Consider the following 19,248-nt stretch of genomic DNA (forward strand, 5'->3'; position numbering starts at 1 on the left):
TATGACAGCAAGGATGAATGCACTATATGATCAAAAGATACTTTTGATACCGTTAGAATTTAATGAAAGCATTCAGTTGTCTATATTGACCTCATAACGATGGCAATGGGTACTGTTTTTATTAATATTGGTTTTGAATTTTGGCACAAAGCCAGCAAATTTAGGGGCAGGGTGGGGAGTCGATTTCATCAACCTCAGTATTCAACTGGTACTCATCTAATTGATCCTGAAAGGACAAAAGGCATAGTCAGCCTCAGTTGAATTTGAACTTAGAATGTAGAAGACAGGCAAAATACCACATTTTGCCCAATGTGCTTCTGATTCTGCCATTTTGCTGCCTTCTATTAATATTAGTTGCAAGCTGGCAGAATCATTAGGATATTGGATGAAATGCTCTGTGGAGTTTCTCCTAGCTTGTTATGCTCTAAATTCAAAGTCTATCTAGGTTGACTTTGCCTTTCATCTTTTTCATCCTTTTGCCATTGATGAAATACTTACCAGTTGAGCAATGGAGATTGATATAATCAATTTCCCCACCTTCCAAAATTGTTGAATTTGTGCCAAAATAAGAAAGAATTATTATAATTATTTTTATTAAGGCAACGAGCTGGTAGAAACGTTAGCATGCTGGCTGAAATGCTTTGCAGTATTTCGTTCGTCTTTGTGTTCTGAGTTCAAATTCTGACAAAGTCGACTTTGCATTTCATCCTTTCAAGGTCGATAAAATAAATACCAGCTGAGTACTGGGGTCGATGTAATCTACTATACCCCTCCCACAAACTTCAGGCTTTGTGCTTGCAGTACAAAGGATTATTATTATCAAGATGGCAAGCTGGCAGAAACGTTAGCACGCCGGGCGAAATGCTTAGCGTTATTTCGTCTGTCTTCACGTTCTGAGTTCAAATTCCGCCGAGGTCGACTTTGCCTTTCATCCTTTTGGGGGTCCATAAATTAAGTACCAGTTACACACTGAGGTCGATGTAATTAACTTAATCCCTTTGTCTGTCCTTGTTTGTCCCCTCTATGTTTAACCCCTTGTGGGCAATAAAGAAATAAGAATCGTTAGCACACTGGACAAAATGCTTAACGGTATTTTGTCTGCTGCTACATCTGACTTCGAATTCCACCCAGGTTGAGTTTACCTTTCATCCTTTCGGGGTCAATAAATTAAGTACCAGTGAAATGCTGAGGTCAAAGTAATCAACTAGTCCCCTGCTCACAAATTTAAGGCCTTGTGCCTCCAGTAGAAAGGATTATTATTATTATTACTGCAGTTGATGTTGTTGTTGTTGTTGTTATTATTAAACTGTCGTTTCACCAAATTGTGGAACTTTGGATTTATTTCTGCAACATCCATAGCAACAACATCTGTTAATGTTTTTTCCAGATTATTCGTCAGTGCTAGTTAGGTCAAAACAGAATAAAAAGGTCAGATATTTTATCGCACTGGAACATAAATAAGACAGTAACAGTCAAAGGTGTCAACCATGTGATATACTTTCACTCACAAACAATAACAAAACACAGAAGTTTGTTGTGTTCTGTTGTGACATGCACAGCCATTGGCACAAGTTTACCAACATGTACACATAATCACAACACACACACACACATAAAAAGAGTCTTGCCACTTTGTTAATGAGTAGTTTGAGTTCTGCAAAGGACAAAACTTAAAATAAACCCTAAAGAACATACCTGTTATGTACAGTATGTAATACAGTGTATGTGTTGTATGTAATATTAATGTATGCATGTATATATGTAATACATGTCTGTATATATGTAATGCATGTATGTATAAATGTAATGTAACGTATGTATATATGTAAGTATGTATGTAATGTATGTGTGTATGCATGTATGTAATGTATGTGTGTTTGTATGTAATGTGTGTTTGTATGTATGCATGCATGTATGTATGCATGCATGTATGTGTGTATGCATGTATGTAATGTATGTATGTATGTAATGTATGCCTGTATGTATATATGCATGCATGCAATGTATGCATGAATGTAATGTATGCATGGATGCATGAATGTCATGCATGTAATGTATGAATGTAATGGTATGTATGTATGAATGTTGTGTGTGTATGTATGCCTGTAATGTTATGTAAGTATATATGTATAATGTGTATATGTATGTATGTATGTATGTAAGTATATATGTTATGTACGGTATGTAATGTATGTATGTAACACACGTAATGTAATGTATGTAATATAATATAATATGTATGTATGTATGTATGTATGTATGAATGTAATTTATGTATAAACACGACTGCTTATGAACAGGCTTTCATGCAATCTAAAAAGTCTGCTTGAGGTTGATCAAAGAGAAAAGAAACAACAGTAACAGAACAAACATGAAAAGGTGTTGAGACATAACTTTAAAAATCCTCAGAAAGATTTCTCTTAATGCCTAGTAACTTGTGTGTACATATGAGTAGGGTCGTTTAGAAAAGACACCACCAAACCCTAATTGTCTGGAAGAAGTTGTAGGTCACTCGTCAAATTATTAAGTTATCTGCCAGTGAAACTAAGATGAAAGTTCACAGGAAAATAAAAGATTTAGGGAAGAGGAAAATTGAAGTTCTGGAATATGTAAATGTCACTCCATAACTTGATGCTGTCATTCCAGTAAAAGGTGTGAAATGACAGCATTTTAGGTATTAAATTCTTCTTTTTCATCAAGATTTGGCATATTTCTTTGATTTATTTTTTTTACCACTTGTTTTTTTGCACACACACACACACACACGTATGTACACACACACACGTATGTACACACACACACACATGTATGTACACACAGACACACGTATGTACACACACACACACACTTATGTACACACACGCATGCATATATGTATGTACACACACGCATGCATATATGTATGTATACACACACACATATTTGTATGTATACACACACACACCCATACAAGCATATATGTACATACAAATATATACATGTAGGTATGTACACATTAACATACACATGTGCATATACACATATGCACATGCGTCTATGTATGCACATACATTAACGTCAACTTTTGAGTATATTTGCACAAACAATATTTACAGTGATAAATTGAAATAATGGAAGTGTCACAAATTGTTTAACTATGAGAGAAGATCGCAGGAATTTAATGCTATGTGACAACACACATTTGCCAGCAGTGCTCCAGCATGGCCAAAGCAAACAATGAATGCATTATCTAATGGCGGTACCATTAACAAACTTGTTCTAATTATATCAGTTCTTTAATTACTCAGCTAATGTTCATGTTGATTATCAGCCAAAGTAGACTTTGGCCAGTGAACTCACTTTTAAACAATGATAACAATCAAATTGTTGATAAAAATAATTTTCTAGGAATTTACAAAACAATCATATACATATGCTTCTAAAACATGCTTACATGTATGTGTGCCTGTATGTATAAACGGGGTGTGACGTACACATATGCATTTACCCATTTTTAAACATAATAATTTACTCCTTATTCAAACATAAAGGTAAAGGCTATAGTGAAAACAAAAGGAAGCCATTTTGAATTGTAAATATATTCTTTTATTCTTTTATTTGTTTCAGTCATTTGACTGTGGCCATGCTGGAGCACCGCCTTTATGTAAAATTTTGTCAAATAATAATGAGAATAAGAATCCTTTCTACTATAGGCACAAGGCCTGAAACAATCACACAGCAGCATGCGATGAAATATCTTGCTCAAGAACGCAACACACCACCCTGTCTAGGAACTGAAACCATGATCTTGCAATTATGGGTACAACATCCTAACCACTAGGCCATCTGGTCTCACTAGTGTAGCTGGTGGTGGTGGGGTCATAGGGGCAGTCCGCCTTGTGCGGCACTTTTAAAGGGGCACCACTTTTGGGTCTGCTGTAGGCAATATGTGTTTTTTGTAGGGTCCAGGAGTGGAAAACAGAAGGGTCGCTAGTGTCTGGCCTCAGCACACACATACAGATAGACAGACATACATCATTATTTAACATGTCTTCTAAGCTGATGAAGATTGGATGGTTCAACTAAATCCACGAATTCAGAAGACTGCATCATTGTCTGCTTCTCTATGGTTCCAATGGCTGGATGCCCTTCTTAATACCAACCATTTTACAGAGGGTGCTGGGTGGGTGCCTCTTTACATGGTTAGGTTTATCTATAATTTATCCGTGTGATGGCTGGGCATTTTTATCCAAGTTTTCACATTAAAATTTTGGGCTATTTGACTTTTTAATATCAATTAATGGCTTTGCAAGTCTAAAAAAAAAAAAAAAAAAGAAACCAAACATATATATATGTATGTTTATACACACACATACACACTTATACACACATACACTCACATACATACATACATACACACACACAATCATACTTGTTGATACTCATTCATGTGCACTCACACACACACACACACACACACACACACACATGGACACACACTTGCACACAGACACACAGGCACACATCCGTACAAGCAACATACACATAGACACATACACACTCTTATACACATGCGTTTGCATTCCAAGGTGTATTGTGTCAGTTTCCTAGGAAGCTAACTTTAAACACTATTGTTTCTGTTTAAAGTTGTTTTTTCCTCTCTGTCTTACTTCCTCAATGCATTCTCCTGTACTGGACAATCCTGGTTGCTACTGCAGTTGCTGCTACTACTACTACTACTGCTGCTAGACATTTCCTGTTACTACTACTACTGTTGGTCAGTTGTCTAGGGAATTCAGGTATGGCGGCGAGATGGCAGCAGAGACGTTAGCACGCCGGGCGAAATGCTTAGCGGTATTTCGTCTGCCACTACGTTCTGAGTTCAAATTCCGCCGAGGTCGACTTTGCCTTTCATCCTTTCGGGGTCGATTAAATAAGTACCAGTTATGCACTGGGGTCGATATAATCGACTTAATCCGTTTGTCTGTTCTCGTTTGTCCCCTCTGTGTGTAGCCCTTTATGGGCAATAAAGAAATAAGAAGCTTGCTTCCCAACCACGTGGTTCAGGGTTCAATCCCATTGTGTGGCATCTTAGGCAAGTGTCTTCTACTGAAGGCCTCAGGGCAACCAAAGCTTTGTGAGTGGATTTGGTAGACAAAAACTGGCTGCTAGTTGGAATATTAAATTACTGGTTTATCATTAGTGTTATGTTTTATTTTTATATTCTACTCTAGAACAAATCTAGAGTTTTAACCAACACTGTATGTTATGATAAATGTAAACATAACATTCATATAGTTTAGAATATAACACTTGGACACATGATCATCATGAACCCACTGGACAAGAGTTTTATCTGATACTGTCAGTTGTTTCATGATAGAATCATACTAGACATTTAATACACATAAGCACTTATATTTACTTATCATTTATAATTTTATACATGCTTTATTAACTCTTTACATTCTCATTCTATAAAGCTAAAAAGAAGTTTTAAGAAGTTATAAACTTTCAAGCATAACAGTAGTACCATCCTGTATCAAAATATTATAGTGATTATGCTAGAACAGAAAGTGTAGTGACTGGGTCATAAAAATGTGGTGAAGTGAAAAAAGAAAAGAAAAGAAGAAACAGGAATAAAACACAAATGAATATAACAATGTATATCAATATATATATATATATATATATATATATATATATATAGTAAAATTATTAATATGATTCCAAGTCTGTGTTAGATTTTTTCCTATATTTGTTAAGGTCGAGCAACTAACAAGTAAATCTGTGGTATTGAGCAGAATTTTTGCAGTAGCCCAGATTTTATACAAAAACAAAACATGTACATGATAACCCTTCCAATCAGTTTAGATCAAAAGCCATGAGAACCACTGCCTAGTACTGTACCAGAGCATCATTTACTATTATTATTATTATTACTATTTGGCAGTTCAAGGGCAGCAAACTGCAAACTGAAAGTGACAGGTGTTAACTGTAACTGTTTCTATGTCTACCTGCATGTGGTATGTATAGGGATGTGTGTGTACTCGTGTTGAAGACCAAATTTGTTGTTATTTTCTTCCAATTTCTTGCCATGAAAAGTTTATTTCAATAATTAAAAGGGGGAAAAAAAAAACATTGAAGTAAAATAGATCAACCGCATTTTATGATTTAGTCCCTTTATTATTGATTTTCAACCTTCGGCAAGTGTCTTCTGCTATAGACCCGGTTCGAACAAAGCCTTGTGAGTGCATTTGGTAGACAGAAACTGAGAAAAGAAAACAAAAAAACGTCATACACACACACACACACATATGTGTGTGTCCACCACCACCTCTTGGCAACTGGTATTGGTTTGTTTGCACCACGTAACTTAGTGGTTCAACAAAAAGGGTCCAACAGAATAAGTATCAGACTTTAAACAAAAAAGTACTGGGATTGATTTGTGTTCAAATAAAACCCTTCAAGGGAGTGCACCTGTATGGCAGCAGTTCAATGACTGAAACAAGTAAAAAAAAAAATTGAAAATGCCAAAACTGAAAAATACCATTCCCACCAAACTTTTATTTTTATTTTATTTCGCAGAATCGTAATCTACAATCGTTAAACATTTAAGAAATTGATTTTTTTTGTTTTTTTGTGCTTCAAATAATTTCCGACTCTATTGTACAGGGACGCCCAAACTTTCTCTCGCTGCTACTGTGAGGGTGTAGTTGTTGCTGTTGAGTCCTAGGCAACTGCGGACTAAGCAGACACATAACCAAAGACATTCCAAGCATGACCATCTCGTCTTTTTATTATTTTTATCTAGTACTGCATTACCCAACATATTGTTTGTTTCTTTTTTAAGACTGCGAGTTATTATTTGAGATTTCTATTTGCCGTTTCTAGCCAGAGACTGACCATATACAGATGGTATGTCGTTTGACCAGTCAAACAAGTAAAACGCATTACAGATTATACATTGTAAGAATATATTATGTAAGATGATTGTTATATAATTAGGGGACACAAAATGTTGGAGATAATGCATAGGAAATATGAAATATTATTAAACGATGGAGAAGAATAGAGAGGATACTGCCAGTGGTGGTGAGGAGGATGATGATGATGTTGATGGGGATAGCAGTAGTAGTCATGTGACATGAAGGAAGCAGGGAAGACTTAGTCAGGCGTAAGTGGGGAGAAGAAAGAGGAAGAGACATAAAGTGGCATGAGGAGGAGAAGGAGGAGGAGAATTAGTATAACATAGTGTTTTGTGTGAAAGGCCAACGTGCTTTCGACTTTTCTTCGCAGCCAGGCAGCTCCAGGTATATAAAAATCTATTACAGCTGATACCATGAGTTCCTATTTAACAAAGATATGGCCACTTTCGCAACGAACTCTAAGGTACAAAATTATTTGCTAATCTTCACTTTTCACTTATACTAAATTACTTTTCATTGTCTCCAATGTCTGTGACAGTCAATGACAAACGAAGATGACAGTCAAATTGTCAAATCTCTGATAACCGACTTCAAAATCTTAACGATTTATTCTTTATCCTAGTCATGCATTATTTATCTACACCATGTTTTTTTAATTTTTTTTTTCATGATTCTTTATCTAAATTTACCTCTGATGCTGATAAATTAACGATAACAACTTCATTCGAACTGTTGGTCTTCCTGTCATATTCTTTATTTTTCTGCGGTTTTCTTATACAATCAATAATGTCTATTTCATTTCACCCCCTTGTTTAATGTTGTCATTGATAAAACGGTTTTAATTATTACAGTTGTCTCAACACCCTTTCATTATTATGAATGTGTGGGCATCAAATCTTTCCATTATTTCTCAAATCATCTAAACAAAGGCTTTAGGAATCTGTGTTTGTTGTTTGTTAGAATATATTTTTGAGGGAAAGTATGGGCTTCACAACATAACAGACCTATGTCTAATTAATACATATATCTTAAGAAATATTCATACTTAAAATACTTATAATTGTCTTTTGTTTTTCCACGCGAGTTAATCAATGTTCCCTGCAGAATATATAATGTAACAGGAGTTACACAATAGCGGTCTTTGATGTATATATATTGTGCAATAGGGGTCGGTTAGGCAATATATACTTTAAAGTAACATTGCGAGAAAGACAAGACATTGGAAGTGTACATACACAAATCACAAAAATAATAGCATCGCATTGAAATTTATGATTTATAATTTTAAAATGCGCATCAGATCACTATTTTTATTGAAATGAGATACAATAAAGCAAATAAACGGCATAGTTTCGTTTAAACTATTATTATTATTACTTCTATACATACTGAGTGTGGAGGTGGGAAATCTGTTTCTGTTATATTGATAGTTTCATTAATGATCCTCTAACAGGTTATTGAACTAAATAAATACATATGACCACTGAATTGTAGTCGTCCTTGCTGTTTCTAGCTTCAACCGTTCATTATCACCTCTGATATATTTCTTCCCTCTACGTCATTAGAGGAAATCCTTCGAGGTTAATTATAAATAGTATTTCTCTCCTTATTCCCCGGTAGCCTTCACCTAGAGTTTAATGTTTATTTCAAATATCCTTGCTACAACACATTTTAATTATGGCATTCTGCTGTTTACAATTCATTAGAAAGCTCTTTAAAAATAATCTGGTGAAATTTTAAGGCGCAAATTTCAAATGGTTTATATTTTGCTCTATTCTCGAATTGATGCCGATAAAGAAAGACGTATCGTTTTTTAACTCGAAGAACTAAGCGCACCATTTCATCAAGATATCTATTCCTTGTCTATTTTAGTTTCCGCATGTTCCCTGCGGCAAATTTCTGATCTTTGAAGTGGAGAGGTACAACGTGTAATGATTATATTTATACCAGTGAAACACTACTTACTAAGTAGCCATCATAAAAAAATATTATCTGTTGCGTATTTAGGTGTTTGGACGATTTTCAGGGAGTGAAGAACCGATTGAGCTCTGGCGTAGTTAGAACTCAAAACGACGACACACTAATCTAGGTTTTCAATAATCTTTATATCCCTCTCCCCACAATTATTTATAACAACTAGCTGAATGGAATATTTATCAAATAAGACAAAAGACTTGTGAAATATCTGCACCAAAAGAGTATAGTCATAAAAATAAAGACTGATAAAGAAATTGAGGTGGCTTTAACAGTTCGTGTTTAATATTAATATTTAATACATAAGAGGTTTCTGGATGTAGGAAGAAATATGTTCCAAAAAGAATTGGTGAAGAAAATGTCTTAAATGTTTTAAAGTATCATTTGATGTTGTACAATGTTCATCCAAATGCAGTATTTATCCAAATGAGGTTTTGTCAATCGTTTCATCAAACATGTGAAGGAATGCCTCCTCAGTTAATGGGATCTATGCCTGGAAAAGTTCCTGTCCATGGTACAAAATTGGACAAGATTTATTATGGAAAACAAGCACTTTCCCAAGTTTCTCTTCTCCATGCCAAAGGAAAGCAAGGACTGGTACAGCTTGGCACCCGTGTCATTGCAGGAATTGTCATCAAGACAATGAACCAGAAGCAGATAGTATTTGGTATCTTATCTGATGCTCTACAAATTCTGTTGAACCACTGCCATGGATTGGTTCTTTAATTATTAACCCCAAAAAGATGAAAAGCAAAATTGACTTCAGCGGGATTTGAATTCAGAATCGAGAAAGCGAGAAGGAATATGGCAATACATTGCAACACTCTCCAACTCCATTAATAGATGCTGTCCCTTGCAAACACAAAGCTCATGCAATAAAATTGCATTACATCTCCTTTAATTCCTTCCATTATTTAAAGCTGTATCTTATAACAGTTGCAATAATCTTTATAGATAGAGTTACAATGATTATAATGACAGTTTTCCAATTGTAACAGAGAAGTTTTGCAGTTATATTGACAAAGATGTTTTGTGTAAATGAATGAAGAACAATATTTAATTTCTTATTAAAATGACCTTTTATTTATTATATAATTATTGTTGTTACAGTATATAAAATGTATAGCCTCATCGAGTTGTTTGTATACACGTTGTTTGTAGATGCAGTAAAATATCTGCCTTTTGGTTCAGTTGTGTTTGCTAGTTGTTAGTTTCAACTCTGTGACTACCAGAGAGAGAGAGAGTTGTATTGTGAAGCGGAGAGTATATGCAGCATGTTATCCCTTTCCTCTCCATTGGTACTGGGAATGCTCATTGATCAGAGGCAGCAACCAAAGAGACTGAAAACTATTTGGTTTAAAATTTTATAATTTGCTGATAACTGAATTAGGTCAGCTAAAGCAATAGAGTTCTTCATCCTTAATCAGATTTGACTGATGAATACCGCAAAAAAAAAAAAAAAGAGGTCAGTACATTCCCATTAATCTCTGAGTGCAAAAAGGCTAAAACAATTGACTGTGGAAATGTAAGAATTTGGTTTCAAATCCTAGCTCAGCTATTTTGTAGTTGTTTGCTACAGAGTCTGAAATATTCATAGCATCAGGGATTGATTCGGTATTTTGTTTGCTATCAATGTTTGTCAATTGTTTATTTGATCCACATGAGATAATATACTCTGTTAATCCTCAAGAATCACAGATTTGTTTTTCCTGCTTTAGATCTAAAATCTAGTTTGTTGTAGTCCATAATTTCATCTGCCTTGATACCAAACTGGACTGCTGTATAAGACATTGTTACTGAAGGATATTTGTCCTGATAACTCAAATCAGATATGCTCAGAATTTTGGACTAACTGAGGAATTGTTCCATAACTCAAAATCATGCTGCTTAACATGTTAACTCCCATGATCTGTTACCAGTACTTACTGGTGATGCCACGTATTTTGTGCATTTACACTGCATACTGTTTAATTACAAGGAAATGTAATTTTTTGGCGTTTTCACAGTATTTCATAATTAAACTTCAATATTTGGCACTCATGTTATTTAAACATCCTCAAAACCATGTCAAAGATACAGAATAAAATATTTTCTCAAATTATAAAAATGTACCACTGGTGGTGCATGTGGTAGTTGTGTGAAGTTGGTGATGAACTGCTAGTGCTATTTGTGATGGTTAATGTGTTAAATATGCACTGTAATAGTAGTATATATAAAGAGTGCTTATGTATTACTATTACATATAAGCACTACTTATATGTAATAGTGAGTCCAACCCATGCTAGCATGGAAAGCGGACGTTAAACGATGATGATGATGATGATGAGAGAGCTGTATTAATGGTCAGTTGGTTCTCATTATTACCTGAGCTGATGGCAGCTCTGTAAGATAAAGTGTTCTGATCAAGGACACAATGTGCTGACCTATCTGCCATTTGATCCCATGACCTTACAATTATGAGCCTGTCACCCTAAACTACTTGGTCACATACCATTAAATAGTTTTTAACCCTATTGTTAAAAACAACCGATTTGGTTAACATTTGTTTTTTATTAGACATTTCAAGTAAGACTTAAAGAACACTCATTTGGAATGGTAAACAAAAATGCAATTATTTATTTGAAAGACTGTCAGAAGAGAAATTTATAGACTTGTATATCTGTCAGAGAGTAAGAATTAAACAAGATCAAAACGACCAAATATATATTATAACATATAATGATGTACAACAGTCAAGATAAATTAAAGTTGCAGTTTCTTGGCTGTCGTTTCATTTCATCATAGCTCAGTAATTTGAAAATGTAAGAGATTCGTTTACTTAATTCACAGAAGCCAAGTTATTTTCTTTACATTCACCATTATTGTTGGTTTCATTTTTAATTACATGGCTGTGTGGCAAGAAGTTTCCTTCACGACCATATGGTTTTGGTTTCAGTGTCTTCTACTGTAAGCCCTGGACCAACCAAAGCTTTATGAGTAGATTTGGTAGACAGAAACTGAAAGAAGTTGTGTGTGTCTGTTTGTCCCCCACCACCACCACCATCGCTTGACAACTGATGCAGGCGTGTTTACATCCCCGTAACTCAGCGTTTCAGCAAAAAGAGACCGATAGAATAAGTACTAGGCTTACAAAGAATAAGTCCCGGGGTCGATTTGTTCGATTAAAGGCGGTGCTCCAGCATGGCCACAGTCAAATGACTGAAACAAATAAAAGAGTCAAAGAATGTTTCCTCTGATAAATATTTAGCAGATCTCGTGAAAGTTGAAAGCATTTTGAAATATTAAAAATGATTGAAAGAACGTTAGCATCAGAATTAAAATGGTTTTCAGATATTTTTATTTTGTTTCCTGTTAATGTGTTTATCTTTTACTTGTTTCAGTCACTAAACTGCAGCCATGCTGGGGCACTGCCTTGAAGAATTTTATTTAAATGACTTCTGTACTTATTTTTTTAAAGCCTGGTACTCACTCTCTTTTGCCAAACTGCTAAGTTACAGGGATATAAACACACCAGTACTGGTTGTTAATAGGTAGTGGAGGATAATAAAGACACACACACACACCCGATGGGCTTCCACAGTTTCCGTCTACCAAATCCACTTAAAAGGCTTTGGTCACCTCTAAACTATAGTAGAAGACACTTTCCCAGGTGCCACACAGTGGAACTGAACCCAGAACCATGTGGTTGGGAAGTAAGCTTCTTACCACACAGCCACACCTGCCAGTCTGTCGTAAGATTATATATATAAAAAACAAACCTTTATGTTTGATGGGACATTCAGATAGATAGAATGCTTGTTATACATTTCTTGAGTTTCACATACAATAGTAGAACAGATGAATAATGCAAAAGTATAAATTATTCATTGAAAAGCTAAATCATTGCAAATTATATTGTTTAAATATTTACATCAATGCTCACTATAGAATCAATGATTATGGATCATATTAGATACAGTTTGTACATCAGAGTTCAATAAAAGGGAAATCATTGATTAAACAACTTTATAGGCATGACTGTGTAGGCGTAGGTGTATGTTATATAGTGAAACTGTATACCCCTGCCGGTAAAAAGTGGTTATAAATAGACCAGTCTAGTCGGTGTCTTATGGATCTATCAACAATGGCAAGACAGAAGTTAGTGTATTACTATTCTGGCACAAAGATACAACAATATCCAATGACTAGTAACTACTATGGCTACTAGCATAAAACAGCAACTACAGTGCAACAGCAGTCGCACATCACACCAGTGGGAGGAACCCACTTTACAACTGTGTGTGTTTGTGTCTGTTCATCCCCCACCACTGCTTGACAACCAGTGTTGGTGTGTTTACATCCCCACAACTTAGTGGTTCATCAAAAGAAGACCAACTGGATAAGTATCAGTCTTTAAAATAAAATAAGTACTAGGCTCTAGCAATATGCTAGAAAATGCAATATGTGAAAATATTTCTACTGAATCTAGACAAACATGTTTATTCATTGACATGCCCTTTTTTCCCTCTGTTTCAGAGCCAATTCTGTCTCTGTTGGAAATATCCATACCAAAACTATGGATATGTTCAAGACATCTGGGTTGACCTGGAAAGAATCTTCAGCAAAACATGTGAGCCAAGCAAAATCCCGAGGCATAGATATCATCCGCAACCCAAGAATAAACAAGGTATACATACACACAGATTTTGTTTATTTGTTGAATTTATGTCTATTTTCCTATACTAGCATGAGTTAGATGATTACTTATTTATTTGAGGCAGTATTTTACGGTCAGACCTCCCTTCCTGTTAATAACTCATACTTGGTTTTTTGAGTAAGGGAGTTTTGTTTTGTTCAATTGGTCTTTGAAAATGCAGAATTACAGGACATTGTTGATAGGAAATGTAAATAATGTACAATTGCTTTTAAATTTTGCTTTATCCAGAGAAAAGGAAGAAATTAAAATGTTCAGTTTTTAAAATGTAATGCAAGCAAATCAGCGGTCTGCCTTGTCCATTTAAATTGAAAACTAATTAATAAACAGTAATTTTTAACTATGCAAACATTTCAATCAAATCAAACTGGAAGAAGAGAGTAAAGGGATGGAATCAGCTGTGATGTTATTTCAAAACAACAAATCAATGGAATAACCTTTTGCTATTTTCATATTCTTCCCAAAGAATTAATCCTTTCGCATTCAGATTATTCTGTCAAAGCTGTAGGATTTATTGCTTTGAAATTAATCCTGCATTATCTTCAAGATTTCGATGATGTGATTGTTTATTTCTAAAATGACCTTGTTAAATAAGAGTGAGAGGCCAGATCTGGTCAGTAGAATATTTCGGCCAGATATGGCAGGTTTTAGTGCTAAAGGGTTAAATGAGACTACCTTAGAGAATTCGAGAGACTACAGTATAGTTAATCCGTCATGAATCAGCAATATCAAGTATCATCATTATCATCGACCTATCAGGGACAAACTGCAACTCATGGAACTTTCTGAATGGCATTGCCTAAATGAAAAATTAAATTTGATTGTATTTTAGTGGTGTGGCCCCACCTAATAATGAGTCATGTCTAATGTGGCCCATTTGTCAAGAAAGGTTGCCTATGCCTGGTTTATCTTATCAGTCATTACTCAAAATTTTCTATTTATCAGCACTTAAATGTGGATGTTCTTTAAGAATAAACTATACTGTGTTAGGTTGTTGTTTGCACTCCGTCGTTTTACAACGTCGAGGGTTCCAGTTGATCCGACCAACGGAACAGCCTGCTCGTGAAATTAACATGCAAGTGGCTGAGCACTCCACAGACACGTGTACCCTTAACGTAGTTCTCGGGGATATTCAGCGTGACACAGTGTGACAAGGCTGACCCTTTGAAATACAGGCACAACAGAAACAGGAAGAAAGAATGAGAGAAAGTTGTGGTGAAAGAGTACAGCAGGGTTCGCCACCATCCCCTGCCGGAGCCTCGTGGTGCTTTAGGTGTTTTCGCTCAATAAACACACACAACGCCTGGGAATCGAAACCGCGATCCTATGACCACGAGTCTGCTGCCCTAACCACTCTCATATTGGCTTTTTGGTGCAAAATCCACTCTTGTTTATATAAACGAAATGCACTCTTATATAAACAAGATTGCATTTTGCACCAAAAAGCTAATATGAGAGTTTCTTTCTGGGTCTCTACCACATCACAGTTTATTCTAACAGAACGCCAACCTTCAAACGGGGATAAATTTAACACGGTATTAACACTGTGTCTGTCTCTAATATGTATTTTTCAGAAGTTTCCATTAACTGAATTACTCTGGAGTGACAATAGGTGCGACATTTCTACTGCCTCTATTATTACATGATTAAATAAATGTTCTAATTTGTAAAGATATCTTAAGGGTCCACATTAGTTGTTTATGATTTTTTTTCGATTTTCCTAAATCCTTGTATACTGAGTTCTTAATTCATTGAATTCACTTGCAGAGCCTGGCTTTCACATTAAGGGAACGTCAGATAATGGGTATTCATGGCTTGCTGCCTCCCTGCATCATTACTCAAGATCAGCAAGCTTACCGAGTGATGGAAAATTTCCGACGCCGTCCCACTGATTTAGACAAATATATTTATTTGACAGCCTTACTTGATAGAAATGAGCGTTTATTTTACAAAGTCCTCACAGAACATGTAGAAGAAATGATGCCAATAGTATACACCCCGACTGTTGGGCTGGCCTGCCAGCAGTATGGGCTTTTGTTCAGGAGACCAAGGTAACTTTAAGAAGGGTGCTTATATTGTTTGTTTGTTGTGTAGTCATAGGTCAGGTTAAGGTGCATGACTCAGTCGTTAGAGTGTCGGGCTCACAATCATGAGGTAGTGAGTTCAATTCACGAACCGGGCTGTGTGTTGTGTTCTTGAGCAAGACTCTTTATTTCACGTTGCTCCATTTCACTCAGCTGTAGAAATGAGTTGCGACGTCACAGGTGCCAAGCTGTATCGGCCCCTTTGCCTTTCCCTTTGATAACACCGGTGGTATGGAGAGGGGAGGCTGGTATGCATGGACAACTGCTGGTCTTCCTTGCCCAGACTTGTGCCTCGGAGGGGAACTTTCTCGGTGCAACCCCATAGTATTCATGACCAAAGGGGGTCTTTACCCTTTACCAGTCATAGGTCAATCCTGGTTGAGTACACCTATGATCAGAGGTCTTCCCGCCATGACCATCCCATCTTTTTGTATATCAGGGCCTACATTTTCAAGTGCCTTCTTAATTAGGACAGTGGACGAGATTTGGTTGCTCTTTCTGGCATGTCAAGTGACCTTGCAAACTCTCTTGTTAGCCCCAACTGTTTAACTGTTAGTTTCATACACATTGTTTTAATGTCCACTTTCTTATGCTTGCATGGGTCAGATGCAGTTTATTGATATCCTTCCTGTAGCTGATGCATGTTTGTTTCCAAACAAGGTAATATTTCCCCATCGCCAGACATGTTTGCACGGAATATGGGAAATGACACTGCTCGTATGACAGTGACACTCCTTTACAACTGTCATATAATGTCAAGGCAAAGAGACAAATATGCACTCGCATGTGTGTGTATATGCTTTTAACATGGCACCAGCATGGGAGCTTTTTATGTGGTGCCAGCATATACAATAATTTTAGTAATGTTATATTGAGATTCTAAAGTTACAATTAAGAAATCATTATTAAAGTTACAGTTAAAGAAGTTACTGTTGTTATGATAATTCAATACATAACAATTTTAGTTAAGTTATATTGATTTTATATAAAATCTCTGTGCAAGAGGTAAACAGTAACAGTACAGAATCGTAAAATATATCTGCCAACTAAATGTGGCAGTCCTATAGAGGACAGTGTTACTGTTGTTTTTAACTCCAGGAAGATATCTCCTCCAGCTGGCTAATGACACACAATCTGTGTCTGATTAGTATTTGCGAGGGAGATCATTGCTCCCATGTCTAACCTCATGTGATACACACAGACCTGGGTTTCTTGGCAGTTATCCATCTTCAGTGTGTGTCAGTCACTGGTAGTGATGAAGAATTCATTCCACTCGCAAAATATTATATCCTTTTTCTAGTAACACACTGTCGTTGATCTCGTAAAGAGAGAGATAAGTTATATTAAATCTCAGAGGGAGAGATAAACAGTAACAGTATAGAATATATTGATTTTCAAATATAAAAATCATAAATGCTATACTATTTTGATGCATAATTTTTTTGCAATATTATATTGAGATTTTCAAGTGCATTTTTGAAAAAGTTTTGACCTATTTTATTTCAAGAAACTTTGAAACATTCTATATTTTTCAACTTCAGAGGTTTATTCATCTCCATTAAAGATAAAGGCCATATATTTGATATCCTATGCAATTGGCCAGATAATAGTGTAAAGGTATGTACAGTTCACTAAATAGATTGGAATTTCGAGAATTTTTATCTTGAACGTGTCTTAGACAGTATCTAAATAGTATTCTTCTTCCTTTTTCAGGCAATAGTAGTTACTGATGGTGAACGTATTCTTGGATTAGGAGATTTAGGTGCATATGGAATGGGTATCCCCGTTGGCAAACTGTCACTCTATACAGCTCTTGGTGGAATCCATCCTTCTAAGTGTTTACCAATATTGCTGGATGTTGGAACTAATAATGAGGTGAGATATTTCTAAAATTTAAAATAATTTTTTGATGGAAAATATGTATCTTATGCCTTCAAACATGTACTAAATTGAAATCAATCAAAGTCATGCGTTTCATGCCATCAGGTTGCTCACACTTTTTCTATAAACTGCTTTGATTGTTATTGCCAACTTCCTTCACTTTCTGTACAAGACAAGACGGCACCGATCAGCTAGTCCTGAAGTGCATATCACAAGAATCGTATTAAACATTCTTGCATTCCCTTTGAAGGAAGTGAAGCGGCCTTTAATGTAAGGGAAAAAACTCTAATCTCTTCTGCCATTAATTTCTGTTCAGTAAAGATATTCTTTTCTACTCTAGGCACAAATCCCGAAATTTTGGGGGAGGGGACCAGTCTATTAGATTGACCCCAGTACGCAACTGGTATTTAATTTATCGACCCCGAAAGAATGAAAGGCAAAGTCGACCTCGGTGGAATTTGAACTCAGAACGCAAAGACAGAAGAAATACCACAAAGCGTTTCGCCTGGCGTGCTAATGTTTCTGTTAGCTCGCTGCCTTTGTTCAGTAAAGATATTATTCCAGGACTGAGCTTTGACTTCGGAAATTTTCAACACAGTGTTAACAATTGGGGCCATTTGTCATGTCTTAACTAACGAGATATGTCATTTGTTTTTACGTCCATGCTAGCATGGGTCAGACGAATACATACTGGGACATTGTTTTACAGCTGAATGCTCTTCCTGTCTCTAACCTTTTTTGTTTTTCACCCAATCGCTTGTTCAGGTTTGCAAAAGCACTTTGAGAAAACCTATTTCAGTTGCCAGAAATATATTAAACTATTAAAACTTTAGAGAAAGAAACCTGGCTGTTTCTTACAATAAATATATATCTAAAGCAAAATTCCTTTTTGTGAACCTTTAAAATAATATTGTGGATCTCCAGTTTACTACCTTGTTTGTGTGGATCCCCGAAAATGTTATATGAAACCCCAGGATCCATATGGACCCCAGTTAAAAACCACTGCTTTAGCAAGAGTAGATAGCTAGTTGTTGTTTCATCCCAAGTTAGCCCTGATCAAGCTGTCCTTTGATCACAGGTATTCCATCCACAACCGACTTTTCATTTTCTAGACTGTATTTAGAACCCCATTACATAAATGTATCCTTTCTTTTTTTTTATAAGATGTGATTTGAAGGTCATGTTACAGGCTCATACTTAGAAGTTGCTCCCTTCTAACATAGATACACTTCTCTCTAGAGTTAAACCAATCTGTTTCCAAATACTTTGATTCTTCAGTATTTTTCACAACTACTACTACAATCAGATATATATAACAATTAATGTTTATAAAACTGGTTAGTATTTTTTGACAGTGTTTATGTGATGTTCATTCTATTTCATTTAGGTCATCCGCAATGACCCACTTTATATTGGACTGAATATGCCCCGAGCTACTGGAAAGGAATACGATGAGTTCATAGATGAATTTATGCAAGCAGTTGTTCGAAGGTACGTGATGAATAAGCACCAGAAAATGAAAGATGAAGCCCATGAATTATCCTCATTGATGTCACTAATATCCCTCAATGCTGGATTTTAAATATTTACTTTATATTTGTATCATATCATCATCATCATCATCATCGTTTAACGTCCGCTTTCCATGCTAGCATGGATTGGACGATTTGACTGAGGACTGGTGAACCAGATGGCTACACCAGGCTCC

At 35.7% G+C, this 19,248-nt stretch overlaps 1 protein-coding gene across 2 annotated transcripts in view; it reads left to right on the forward strand.

The window, feature by feature from the left end:
- The window catches only part of LOC106867538 (NADP-dependent malic enzyme), a 30,693-nt gene that overhangs the window by 2,769 nt on the left and 8,676 nt on the right, over positions 1-19,248 (forward strand). The window contains exons 1-6 of one of the 2 annotated variants that reach the window (XM_014912439.3): positions 7,223-7,371; positions 13,398-13,548; positions 15,343-15,626; positions 17,201-17,276; positions 17,373-17,534; positions 18,928-19,031. In XM_014912439.3, the coding sequence (XP_014767925.1) occupies positions 7,322-7,371; positions 13,398-13,548; positions 15,343-15,626; positions 17,201-17,276; positions 17,373-17,534; positions 18,928-19,031 (827 nt within the window). In that variant the 5' untranslated portion in view covers positions 7,223-7,321. Of the gene's footprint in view, positions 1-7,222; positions 7,372-13,397; positions 13,549-15,342; positions 15,627-17,200; positions 17,277-17,372; positions 17,535-18,927; positions 19,032-19,248 lie in introns of those variants that run through there. The other variant, XM_014912447.3, reaches the window with a different exon arrangement.

This window comes from Octopus bimaculoides, chromosome 19 (assembly GCF_046866305.1).
Source record: "Octopus bimaculoides isolate indiv1 chromosome 19, ASM4686630v1, whole genome shotgun sequence".
In the NCBI taxonomy this organism is placed as follows: Eukaryota; Metazoa; Mollusca; class Cephalopoda; order Octopoda; family Octopodidae; genus Octopus; species Octopus bimaculoides.